The 13,764-nt window shown below is 35.4% G+C and overlaps 1 protein-coding gene across 18 annotated transcripts in view; it reads right to left on the reverse strand.

Moving 5' to 3' along the window:
- Window positions 1–13,764, reverse strand: part of USP25 (ubiquitin specific peptidase 25) — a 167,819-nt gene that overhangs the window by 64,760 nt on the left and 89,295 nt on the right. For all 18 annotated transcript variants that reach the window (XM_060416275.1, XM_004002820.6, XM_042230164.2 and 15 more), the window contains 5 exons: window positions 10,570–10,718; window positions 3,870–3,997; window positions 3,443–3,538; window positions 1,984–2,145; window positions 1,140–1,366 (listed from right to left, as the gene is read on the reverse strand). In XM_060416275.1, coding sequence (XP_060272258.1) covers window positions 1,140–1,366; window positions 1,984–2,145; window positions 3,443–3,538; window positions 3,870–3,997; window positions 10,570–10,718 — 762 coding nt within the window. The remainder of the gene's footprint in view (window positions 1–1,139; window positions 1,367–1,983; window positions 2,146–3,442; window positions 3,539–3,869; window positions 3,998–10,569; window positions 10,719–13,764) is intronic.

A 13,764-nucleotide genomic window follows, 5' to 3' on the forward strand; every position in this document is an offset into this window, starting at 1 on the left:
ATTTGTCAGCTGTCTCCAAAGAATAAACCAAATTCATTTTTTTCTTCCCTAAATGCTACTTCCCTAGTGTCAAAAGCATCTTAGTTTTCAGCTTTCTGACTGGAATCTTATAGAAACAAACATAACATGGCTAGTTCAATAAAAAATTATCCAACAACCTAACACAGTATTCAGGAAAAACTATGTGCTTAAGTAATGTTCACTAATGATTTCAAATATAAAAAATTCCCTTATATATGAAAATACTAAGGAAAATCTTCACAGTAACTGATGCTGTTAGTTGCTCTCCCACCTTATTTACTATTAAATTAGGACTGCTCTTTACTTCTATATTGTCTATAAAGCATCTAGTTGGGCTTTAAAACTAGATTTAAAACCTAACAAGTGATGTTGTTTAATGTAAGCCCAACCTTTTGATACAAAAGAGGAACTCCTAGATTTTTTCCACAGATCAAGAAAAATGATGATAAAGTCTACCAGAAAATATCCACATCACTTCATTTTAGCAACACTGAAGTAGGAAGGAGATTATTTCAGAATAAAGGAGTGTTCCTTCCAAGAATGGAGGATGGCAACTGAACACCAACATGTCCTCCACTCCCAGAGCACTGTCCTTATTTTTCCTATGCCAGTTAAAACTAGTTACAGACTGGCACTGAGTTAATAGATCATATCTAGAAATCTGCTAGAGCAGACAGAAAATTAAAATTCACATTTCTAATTCTTCAACCTAGAGAAAATGTTTTTCACTTGAACTCAGCACAGGCATCAAGGGAGGTAATATAGTTGGTTATGTACAAAATCTGATGCTGGATGATGTTTCACCAGTGGAGTACCTGTGAATACCAGCTTGATATAAATTTAGAGCACTAAACCAGAAAATCAGACCATCTGCTAGGTCATTAATCAGCTAAGTAATCCAAGGAAAATCTTTTGGTCTCTCTAAAACTGATATTAAGATCATAAAAAAGGAAGCCAAATGAGCTCATCTTATAGAAAACACTTTGAAAGGGGGTGGGACAAAAAAATCCCATTTTTAATATTTACATATGAAACCCATAGATGACCTCCCTTCTCAATTTTAACATTAACCATGTCCATCTGAGGTGAGAGTAGTTCTGCTATGAGAAGCTTCTTACCTCTGGTGTCATTTTCTATTTCTGTCCTCCAGCGATGTAAACAGCTTTCCAGCACAGAGAGTTCTTCTTCTGTTATGTGCCTTGGTGCCGGATGCATGGGCAAGTCTGGAGGTATCCGGGACTGAGTGAATGGTTTGTGTATTACTGATCTTGATGAAATGGCAGCTATTGACACGGGTGACGTGCTTGGCAGTTCTGAAGAAGGAGCTCCCTGTTGGTCTGTTGTGCTGCATTTTTCAAGCATAGAATATTCATTATTAAACTTTCCAAACTGAAGCTCTGGACAAAGATTATGTGCTAAATAAATAATATTAAGTTGGCTTATAATTACAAAAGAAAAAAGTTAAAAAAAAAGGAAGTATGTGGATTAATGTAACATCCAAATGAGATTCTTACTACATGGAACTACATTATTATAAGGATAAAACTGGGGCTTTATATTGTAAAAGGCTCAAATGTATTTACTTATACAAATCATACGTATACCAGATTTATAAAATCTTCCTTTGCTGATCCTTATCAGCTCACACTACAGAAAAAAATTCCCATTTAATAGTAGTATTTTCATGGATGAAAGAAAGGCTGATATACATACCAAAACAGCCTAAAGTATAATTCTGAATGGAAAAAAATACGAAAATTTTAATCCACAGCCATAAAAAATCCACTGAAATCCAATGAAATCCAATGAAATAAGAAAGTCCCTAGAAGACCTACACAATCTTGTAAGTTCACTAAAATAAAGCACAACATGCATTTATAAAAACCTTCTTTAAAGGTATCAATTACAATATTACATAATACAGGAACACAGCTATCTCTTCTACCAAGAAAACTTTTTTACCTTGGTAATGTCTGTGATGGTACGGAACCACTAGATGGGGAACTAGCATCAATATCATCAACAGGAGAAGTGCAAACAGGTTTACTTGAGGCAAATTCCAAGGCGTACTGCAGAACATCCACCAAGGGAAACCGTTTGGGACCCGAACCATAGCTTAAATATCTGTTAACCATAAAATGCATGAATGCTTAAATTTGTGTAAAAAGTACACTTATTTCAATAATGAAATAAGTACACTTATTCAATGTTCTAAAACATTACAAAAACACTTTAATATTCTTCAATAGTGAAATTAATTTTGCTTTCAAATGATGGTAAAACTACTTATACATTCAAGAAATAAGTTAAATGTTCTCTAGAGGAACAAAATCAAAGCTGAGAAGACTGAATGTGTATATACACTGTTATAAATTTCAAATGCTGCTGTAAGCTATAATCTAACAGTAAAATGAAAACTGACATTTTCATCTCCTCAGGCTTTTTATTTTTAGATCTGTCATCTGGTCTTAAGATAATGGCTAATATTATCCCCCTCCTTTTACCTCTGATTATATTTCAATATGATTATTGATACCTTTTAAGAATTAAAACTATTGAAAAATAATATATTTTATATTAAAAGCTTTAGATCACTTATTTTCAAGTGAATAGTAAAACAAGGGGATACAGATTAGATCAGAGGTTGCAAACTCGGATCTTTCAGAGCACATTTTAACCTGTAGACTTCTGTCTGAACTACAGACTATTTGATAGTCCAGATTCTGGCTTCTTTTGGAAACAATCTAAAGCTCTAGACAACAGGGAGTTGATATTCACGCATGGCAGGGCCTAGAATAGATGGCAGGCACCATCTTTCCACAGGGCTGTGCTCTCTGACTCCCTCTGCTCACTTGACTTGCTTCCCTTCTTTATAAAGATTCCATTATTCTTTATAAAGCTCATAGGCATCTGTGCTTGTATCTTCAGTGTTAAACAGAAAAACTCAGTTATCATTTATTAATAGAAATCTCAAGAGTAGTATTTAACCTCACACAAGAAGAAACCTCAATCATAAGTTAGTTTAACTTTGTACTTTCAGTACCATGGGTATTATCTCTTGACAGTGGGAATATTTAATTTTAAATAATAATTTTCTAATGCCAACTATGAATTATTTTAGTCTCTAGCAAAACTCAAGCCTAAACTGCTGCCGCTGCTAAGTCGCTTCAGTCGTGTCTGACTCTGTGTGACCCCATAGATGGCAGCCCACCAGGCTCCCCTGTCCCTGAGATTCTGCAGGCAGGAACACTGGAGTGGGTTGCCATTTCCTTCTCCAATTCAAGCAAAATATCCATCCAGAATGATTATCTATATGTAGGATCACAAGTCATTCAAAGAGAATTTTAAATTAAAACTCTAAGCAGACATTAAGAATATGAGTTCCTATAGTTAGTCCATAATTGCATAAAAGTTTCAATACCTTTCAAGTCTTTGTTGTAATACTGTGAGGTAATCTTTTAGCCTCTTGATCTCGTCCCTCTTAATTCTTGTTATTTCTCTGTTTCTATGCATGTATCTATCAGGGAAAAGAAATACAGCAATTATCAATATTTCCAAACAAGAAATAGATACAATATTAAGTCTAGCCACCACCACAGAAGATTAACTCATCTAAAATTTTATAATAAAACATTAGAGAATACAAATTAATATTTTTCCTTATAACATTATTCCCAGTAACTACACTTTTCTAAATAAAAAAAGAACTCCATTTTCCTTGACAAATGGCATTAGAAAAAGTAAAACCTTTTAAGGAAATTAAGCAAAAATTTTCTCTGAGATCAATAACTCTTTACTTGGATACTAAATTGTTTCGAAAGTAAATTATGTTGTATACCAAGTCATACCTGTCCAGATATAAAACTTGAGGAAATTCTAATTTATTGTGAATTTTTTCTGGTCTTCCCAGTGCCTGATTAAATTCAAATCTTGACAATTCAAATGTTAACACAGGTGGTAGTTCAGTAAACCAATGCTGAAAGAAAAAAAAAAAAACAACCTCAACACGACCTTTTTATTTCCTCCACTACAATTTTAGGCACAGAATGTTCAGGAGCAGTGGCATTTTTACGTGCATCATCATAATGCTAACATCACAGATAACTGACTGTGTATGCAATTTAGTTAAAACTCAACTTCTTTCTAAAAGTTTTTGACACCTTTTGAAAATTCCAGTAGGATAACACACAGGAAAGAGAAAAATCTTCTGATGACTCTTCTTCATTGGTAATTCTTTACATTAGAATTTCAAACCCAAAGTGAAAAACACTGGATGAAAGCATGGCTTCGTATCTCAATTTTTCTGGCTTCTTCAATCTTATGTCACAGTTATTACCAGGAATGACACATATACTTAATATAATCAACCACACTGTCAAAAACCTGTGAGGAAGCTACTTGTAAGATGTAATATACAAAAGAAAAAAATATTTTATAACATAAAAGACCACAATTCTGATGATAAAGCTAGAAACTGATGCTTCCTTGTTTTAAATTTAATGTTCCTAATAGAATTTTGGCACATTTAAGAAAGAGATCAATTACTATCAAATACAGCATTTACTTTAAAAATTACTAGTGCTTAAAGATTTGAATGCCTGCTTGCTATGAGGCAACTCCTCCACACTTTGGCAACTGGTCAATTAAGCATAAAATGCAACAGAACTTCAGAAATTTTAACAAACAGATTCAAGCTTTACATAAACCATATTTATTTAAAGAGAAAGAAAAATGAAAAAACTTGTGAATCAACAAATAAAGAAGTATAAAATAATGTAACAAGTATTTTTTAAATGTTTATTTTAAGCAGTGCAGTGTCCTGTAAAAAGAAGGCACACTATATTGCAGCATACTATATTATTTATGGTATTTTCAAGGGCCACAAAATGTCACCACATAAATGTCAATAAGCTCAGTATGCTAATTTAAACATCCAAGAGAGGAAAAAAAGTCAGGAAAATGCACATTTGGCAAGTTGAATATGATCTTGTAAGTTGCTACTTTTCACTAAACAAAATCAGTTGAAGTAAATGGTTTTTCAAAACTATTTCATACTTCCCTGTTAGCCCAGTGGTTAAGATTCACAGGTTTAGGGTTCAATCCCTAGTCAGAAAACTAAGATTCCACATGCCACACAGCTTGGCTACAGAAAAAAAAAAAAATGCTAATGATTACTTGAATTGAGATTTCCTGAGTTGGAGTTGGTTCATCTGTTACTGATAGCTGAAGTTGAAGTAATTTGTTTTACATGGATATTATCTGAAACTGACAAGAGAAAATTATGAAAGATCTAATATTAGAAATATCCCTTAAGTTTTAAAATTTCTTGAGCAAAGTTTGCCTATTTGCTTTGGCGAGGTGTTTTTTTTTTTCAGTTAGTTTTAATCCACACCTATGGCAGAAAGTGAAGAGCTAAAAAGCCTCTCGATGAAAGTGAAAGAGGAGAGCGAAAAAGCTGGCTTAAAGCTCAACATTCAGAAAACGAAGATCATGGCATCTGATCCCATCACTTCATGGGAAATAGATGGGAAACAGTAGAAACAGTGTCAGACTTTATTTTTGGGGGCTCCAAAATCACTGCAGATGGTGACTGCAGCCATGAAATTAAAAGACGCTTATTCCTTGGAAGAAAAGTTATGACCAACCTAGATAGCATATTAAAAAGCAGAGACGTTACATTGCCAACTAAGGTCCGTCTAGTCAAGGCTATGGTTTTTTCTGTGGTCATGTATGGATGTGAGAGTTGGACTGTGAAGAAGGCAGAGCACCGAAGAATTGATGCGTTTGAACTGTGGTGTTGGAGAAGACTCTTGAGAGTCCCTTGGACTGCAAGGAGACCCAACCAGTCCATTCTGAAGGAGATCAGCCCTGGGATTTCTTTGGAAGGAATGATGCTAAAGCTGAAGCTCCAGTACTCTGGCCACCTCATGTGAAGAGTTGACTCATTAGAGAAGACTCTGATGCTGGGAGGGAGTGGAGGCAGGAGGAGAAGGGGACGACAGAGGATGAGATGGCTGAACGGCATCACGGACTCGATGGACCTGAGTCTGAGTGAACTCCGGGAGTTGGTGATGGACAGGGAGGCCTGGCGTGCTGTGATTCATGGGGTCGCAAAGAGTCGGACACGACTGAGAGACGAGACTGAACTGAACTGAACTGAACTGAACTGAAAGTTACTATTAAGAATTAAAATACACTCTACACATATCACAAGGGACACTTCTGATGTCTCATGATGATACTCTCTATTCAACTTCATAATACTCAAAAAGTAGATCTCGCACACTATTACCTTCATTTATTCTTGCAATGGTTTAAATGTTACTATTTAAAATTAAATATAACTATTAAGGTATGCTTACTGTTTCGCTTTAAATAATGAACATACTTTAATTCATGGAAACCTACAATGGCCAACAGAAATGAAATGACCCAATTTGGTGATATGATTTTCTGTAGGCCATAACAGTCCAGGAAATAGGTTCCATATCTTATGAAAGAATGTTCATAATATGTCATGTCTCTGTGCAGATTTGTTTAATCTAACATCAATGACAGTTTTTTCCTACTACAGGATTTTCCTACTACATGGTTTCACTTTTTTTCATTTTAATGCTGCTCAGGACCAGAAGGGATAGCCAGACATTTCCTACATTCATTAAAAAAAATATTACGGGTGTGTTGAGCTCTGTGATTTTAGATTATAAATACAGCAGTATATAAAAGAGAATTTTAAATAATATAAAACAAGACATTTTTTTCCTTTCAAAATATTTCCCCATTTAGTAACAACCTATACTTAATTCTCTGATAAGCCATGAATTTTGTGAAACACAGGTCACTAAAGGTAAAAATGATGCTTATACTCTTGATATCTCATCATTATTACTATTATTATTACTACATTATAAAACGAATGGACAGGGGTAATAGATTTTTGCAGTTAGTAAAAATGAACTTAGATTATCAGTACTGGCAACAAAAGTACTCCTGAATTTACTCTAAATATAAATCTGACCTGTTAAAATATTTTCCAGAGAGAATGTAGTCATTTTTATGAGTAAATAGCATATTCTTCTTTTAATATGATTTAACTATCTTGCTTTTGTGAGATTACATGTATATGGGGGGGGGGGAATAAGAAAAAGACAGACCTATTACTGCAAATTCCCCATAGCACATCAAACAAAGCTAGGATGTAACTAAGCCTTAGAGGAGAAAACTTCCAATTCGAATTCAAACCTCAATTTCAGTCATTTGACTATCTTCACTCCTTTGCCCTATTTGTTTCCTATATAATATCTACATATATCTAATACGGCACATGTAGGTATTATTTCTGCAATGTAGTTTTTAGCTAAAGCTCTGTAAAATTTCTCTCAGCACTTTGATTATCTGTACAACCCTGAAGGGAAATTTGGCAGTACTTACACTTCTAAACGAGTATGCCCTGTGACCTAAAGATTCCATTTCTAACTATCCTTCATTCCAAAGTGCACAAGGTTATTTATAGGAAGACATTCTTTGAAATAATTCTTTATCCAATAGTTTCACAGAAGAATTAAATCAATTTAATTTTATAAATACTAGTTATGGTGATACTATGCAGGTTCTAAAAAGAATGATGTAAAGCTATATATTGACATGGAAGGATGTTCACAATATACTGGTAAGTAAAAAACAATGCAAGTCTCAAAATAGTATGAACCAATACAAACATCTATATGTACACACTTAAAAGGATGTACATCATAGCATTAGTAGTGAATACCTACACCAGAAGTGAGATATTTACTCTTTGAAATTCTTTCTCACTAACAGGCAACCAAAAAGTAGTTCAAGGTTTCTCGGAGAGTTTAAATCATCTATAAATGACATACCATTTAATTAAAAGTTGTGATTTAGAAAAAAATTTGGTAGTAATTATTTTACATATAATCATTTTTAATTTATTCTGTTGATTCTTGGTATGTCATTAAAGAAATGTAAATTCTTATAGCCCACTGAATGTTTTACCATAGCAATTCTGGAGACTAGAGGTCTTCCTATATTAGTTAGCCAGAGCTGTTTTGCAAAAAAAAGTTTTTTTAATGTTTTCTGCATCAAAGTAAAATCAATAATTTTTATTAAATAATAGCATAAGAAATAAAAGGTATTAACATCAGGGGTTATGCCAATTTAGAAACAAGTCTAAGATGCTACTCATTGGTGTTTATAGAGAAATAAAATAAGTTTTTCTGAAGGACACAATGGAATGAAATTATTATTTCAGGGTGTTACTAAAAACTTTTAAGATATTCTACTCTGGTCAGTGATAGTCACTTAAAGTAGGTTGACTTACTAAAACTACCATGTCCAGCAAATCTAGGCGACTGAATTAGGAATCACAGGTAATCATATTCGCTATTATTGAGGAACTAGCTATTATTTAGTTTCTATTATCTTAGGAACTGAATTTAGAGACTAGAGAAGATGATAAGCCACTGTATAGCTTAGGCTAGGTGGGAAAATCTAGGCAGAAAATATATATTGCAGTATAGGGCAGTCAGAGTACGAAGCCAAAGACAGAAAACAAACTAAATCTTCTAAAAAATAAATGATGACATTCAGAGTCAATGTAAGAAAAATATTTTCAAAAGCTAGGAATATGTGAGGAATATTATTTACTTATTATTACATTATTTACCAATAAATCATAGCATGTTTCATTTATAAGCTACTGTAACATTGTAAGGAAAAAGCCATTCCTTCTCTCCCTGCACAAATCCACCATTCTTCTATTTAATAGCAAACAGACTGCACTTTACAAAGCTCTGTTTTCCTGTTCCCCCTTGGGGATCCTTGGAAAGTTCTAATGTTTAAAGATCTGTTTCCCAATCAGTAAGATAAATAAGCTTCATTTAAGTAGTCTTAATTAAAGGTCTATTATCAGAGTCACCTGTGGAGCTTTGGCGCTCATCCCTAGATTCCGATTTGATAACTTTGAGGTGGAATCTAGGCATCTGCTGAGAATCACTGAAGTAGGTGATCTATGACGTAGACACACGAGGTAGGCACACCTACCATCGGCTCAGCTGGTAAAGAACTTGCATGCAATGTAGGAGACCTGGGTTCCATCCCTGGGTTGGGAAGATCCCCTGGAGGTGGGCATGGCAACCCACTCCAGTATTTTTGCCTGGGAAATTCTAAGGGCAGAGGAGCCAAAGCACATAATTCAAATAAAAACAATTGATTCTCAAAGATATAAGAACCTAGGCCCTCTTTAGATAAACAGAGATGCAATCACTTAATGATTATTAAGTGCCTATTCAAAGATAAAAACCTTGGAAACTTTTTTAATATTACTGAGACGTTTCACCCAGTCAACACATGTTACGTACTTCTATCTGCTGGTAACAGGGCTATAAGACAGAGACCATACTATCCAAGGGACAGAGTGGTGAACCCCTGCAGAGCTTATATCTAGACAGCTAGCAGCAACTGCTTAATGATGACTGATTTTGGAGCACATGATCCGTCCTTTCCTTTCTAATATTCTGGATGAATACATGGATGAAAGGATATACAGATGGAGCTAGAGAGATGAATCGAGAGATGAACATAGGTTACAAGACAGAGGCAGTGGAGACAGATAAATAGGTTTGTAATATCTATTTTAATTCTCTTTCTTGAGGAAGCAAGTTCTTCCATCTGCCTTTCAGGCAATTACACAGTAATTTTATAAGAAAAGGAGCCCACGTGGTGTTGCCTCCTTGGGCCTGACATATTCCAACATATTTGATGTAAGTAACATGGACTGTGAAGAAAGCCGAGCGCTGAAGAATTGATGCTTTTGAACTGTGGTGTTGGAGAAGACTTTTGAGAGTCCTTTGGAATGCAAGGAGATCCAACCAGTCCATCCTAAAGGAGAACAGTCCTGGGTGTTCATTGGAAGGGCTGATGCTGAGGCTGAAACTCTAATACTTTGGCCACCTCATGCAAAGAGTTGACTCATTGGAAAAGACTCTGATGCTGGGAGGGATTGGGGGCAGGAGGAGAAGGGGACGACAGAGGATGACATGGCTGGATGGCATCGTTGACTTGATGGACGTGAGTTTGAGTCAACTCCGGGAGATGGCGATGGACAAGGAGGCCTGGTGTGCTGCGATTCATGGGGTCAAAAAGAGTCGGACATGACTGAGCGACTGAACTGAACATATGTCTATACAGAATTCCACTGCAACATCAGTGTTTTTCTTCCTTACTACCAGCACTAGCATGCTGTAATGGCTGGTACCTGGACTGAAAAAGTCTTAAAAGACTGAACAATGTCCTAAATGAGGATTTTAACATAAAATTTTGAGAAAACACTTTAAACGAAAACTTAACGTAAATTATAGACTGTACTGACTCTGCAGTTTTCCCCAAAATGTCTAACTTACCATAATTAAATTCAAAAACATTTTCTGATTATTCTCTCAATTATTAGGTAGCTATACAGTTAGAGCCTTACTTCACAACACTGAATAAGAGACTTATAGGGAAGGAGAATGAAGATGCTAAACTCACCTCTTGACCGGATTTTCCTGAATTTTCTGAATGTAAAGACTCAATTTCTCCTTCAATCATAGCAGCTTCTAGGCATTCATGTAGATCTTTGAATCCATTGACCTGAAGTGGGTACTGACCAAACATTTCAGTATTTTCAAATTTTTTACCTATAAGAGAGGAGAAATTCATATTCCTCAATATGGCCTTTTAGCTTCCAAAAAGTAAGTAAATGTATATATTATCTCTTCAACCTAAAAACTATACCTGTTTATGTTTCAGACAAATAGATGGGGAAACAAATGTTTACATTTCAGGCAAATGGATGGGCAAACAATGGAAACATTGACAGACTTTATTTTCCTGGGCTCCCAAATCTCTGCAGATGGTGACTGCAGCCATGAAATTTAAAAAGACACTTGCTCCTTGGAAGAGAAGCAATGGCAAACCTAGACAGCATATTAAAAAGCAGAGATATTACTCTGCCTACAAAGGTCTGTATAGTCAAAGCTATCTTTTTTCCAGCAGTCATGTACGGATGTGAGAGTTGGACCATAAAGAATGCTGAGCCCCAAAGAATTAATGCCTTCGAACTGTGGTGCTGGAAGAGTCTCCTGAGAGTCCCTTGGACTGCAAGGATATCAAACTAGTCAATCCTAAAGGAAATCAACCTTGAATATCCATTGGAAGGACTGATGCTGAAGCTGAAGCTCCAATATTTTGCCCACTTGATGTGAAGAGCCAACTCACTGGAAAAGACCCTGATGCTGGAAAAGGCTGAAGGCAGGAGGAGAAGGGACAATAGAGGATGAGATGGTTGGATGGCAAAACCGACTCAATAGACATGAGTCTGAGCTAACTCCGGGAGATGATGATAGGGAAGCTTGGCATGCTGCAGTCCATGGGCCCCAAAATGTCAGACATGACTGAGCAACTAACCAACATTTCAGACAGCTATAGTTACTACTGTTTTCCTACTGGCTTCTACATGCATGTAAGTATATTCACATACAGCTATGCTACAGATATTAATCACACACTCATATGTGTATATGTAATTATATTCGTGTGTGTGTGTGTATGTTTATTCTTTAAAAAAGTACCTTTTAAGGGCAAGATACTATACTAACATTGAGAATATGCATAGCAGCATACAAAAGTTATAGAGTCTCTGAGCTAAGGAAACTTTTAGCCTGTTGGAAAAATGCAATATGCACATTAATTGCACATACAGCTATGAACAAATATTATTACAGCTGTCAGAAAAGGTGTGGTGAGATAGAGTGCTGTGAGAAGATTTGGAAGGGGAGCAAATCTAGTCTTTAGGGCAGGAGGGTAAAGCAAGGAAGACTTCCACAGGAAAATGACATTTATGCTGAGACTGCAAAGGTGAATAGGAGGTAGCCAAGCCAGAACTGGAAAGCCAGAGTATCCCTGGCCAAGAACAGAACAGCCAGAAACTTTCAGGCTGCAGAGAACTTGGCATGTTTAAAGAATTAAGGGAAAGGAAGTATGGCTTAGGGGAGCAACATGGACATGACAATGAAGAGTTAGGTGGGAGAATCAAATCAAAATTCTTAAACCAAGTCTACTAGCCCTTGTTAAGAATTTTTTCCTAGTATATTCTGAATATAATGGAAAACTGCTGAATAATTAAATATAGGAATAAGAGGCTCAGATTTACATCTCTGAAAAATCCTTATGGTTTCTGTTAAAGTGATAAAGCTGGTATGTGACTATATAGAATACATCTATAAATAAAAGTAGAATAAACAGGAGTTAATAATATAAGTGTATAAAAACAGATGAAGTAACACATACACACATTTATTAATATATACAAAAGGAAGCACCAATAGGACTTGATTGGTTCACAGGCAGGATGAGGAACAGACAAGAAAGGAAAGTATCGAGAATAATGTTCAGATTTCGAGCATGAGTAACTGATTTTTATCCACTGAAAAGGGCACCAGTGAAGAAGAGTAGAGGATTTTTTTTTTTTTTTTACTTTTGTGTTAAGGCAGCAGGGAAAATCATTGGTTTAGAATGGCCCATGATATTTTTATGTTGTGAAGAGCAAGACATAAATAAGTCAGTAACTAAGACTGATGTGAAGCTATAAACTGAATAAGTAGTAGCTTATTCATAGCAGGAAATCAAGGGAGTAAATGAGATTTCCCAAGGAATTAGCAAACAAGAAGAGGAAGAGGATCTAAGCTGAGTCCCAAGGCTGTCTTACATTTAGATATAGAAAAAAAAACTACAAATATAATTCCTAAAAAGTTATCAACGGAGGCATGAGAAAGCCAAGATAATATGGTGGACTAGAAGCCAGAGAAGTATTTTCAATGAAAAAGCAGATAAAAGGAAGAGGAGGAGGAGGAGAAGGATTGGAGTCAACAGCACTAATAGTTGGTAAGAATTCAGTGAGAATTGAGAGGGATCCAATGGACTATCCAATAGACTAACACATTTAGGAAATCAATAACCTTCAAAAGCCCCCTTTTAGAAGAGGTCTGGAGCCAGAAATAAAAATGGGATAGGTCAAATATTGGAGAGATAGAAGATAAAAACAAGATCCTATCTTTAAATAAAGGAGGTTATTTCTGAATAAGATTAACTGAAAAAGAACATGTGAAGGGATTTTATTTTTTTTTAATTTTAAAGATATGAAATACCAGTTCATGTCTAAATATTGATGTGAATGACACAGTGAAAGGAAGAAGCGAAAGATACAGAAATAAAAGCAAAATAAAGGATAGAAAAAGACCTGAGAGAAAGCATGAAAAGATGAGATTCTTATTAGCACACTAGCCATTGATTAATCGACAAAATAATTCCTTTATTACCTGGAGTGACAAAGAAAAGAATGAGGTGGTAGTAGGAATGGACCCAGGTTGGGAAGCCTAAAGCTCCTAATCTGAGGAAGTCACTTTTAAGAACTATGATAACAAAAAAAAAAAATTATAAGCACAAAATTAGATCCGTGGCCTTAGCCAGGATCCACGGTTAGGTTTCGTAAACTTCAACGTCAATCTGTGAAATCCGAGGTAAGGAATTTTTCAGAAAATGAAGAGACAAAGAAATTATATTAAACATAGAAAAACTGGAAATTTTTATTGCAGAAAATGGGAAAGAAGACAGGGATGAAGACAGACAGAATGAGTGCCAGGGAGGGTTACGGGATTGGGACTAGTGAAGCTTAGAGTCACTGCA

The sequence above is a fragment of the Ovis aries genome, chromosome 1 (genome assembly GCF_016772045.2).
Source record: "Ovis aries strain OAR_USU_Benz2616 breed Rambouillet chromosome 1, ARS-UI_Ramb_v3.0, whole genome shotgun sequence".
Taxonomy (NCBI): Eukaryota; Metazoa; Chordata; class Mammalia; order Artiodactyla; family Bovidae; genus Ovis; species Ovis aries.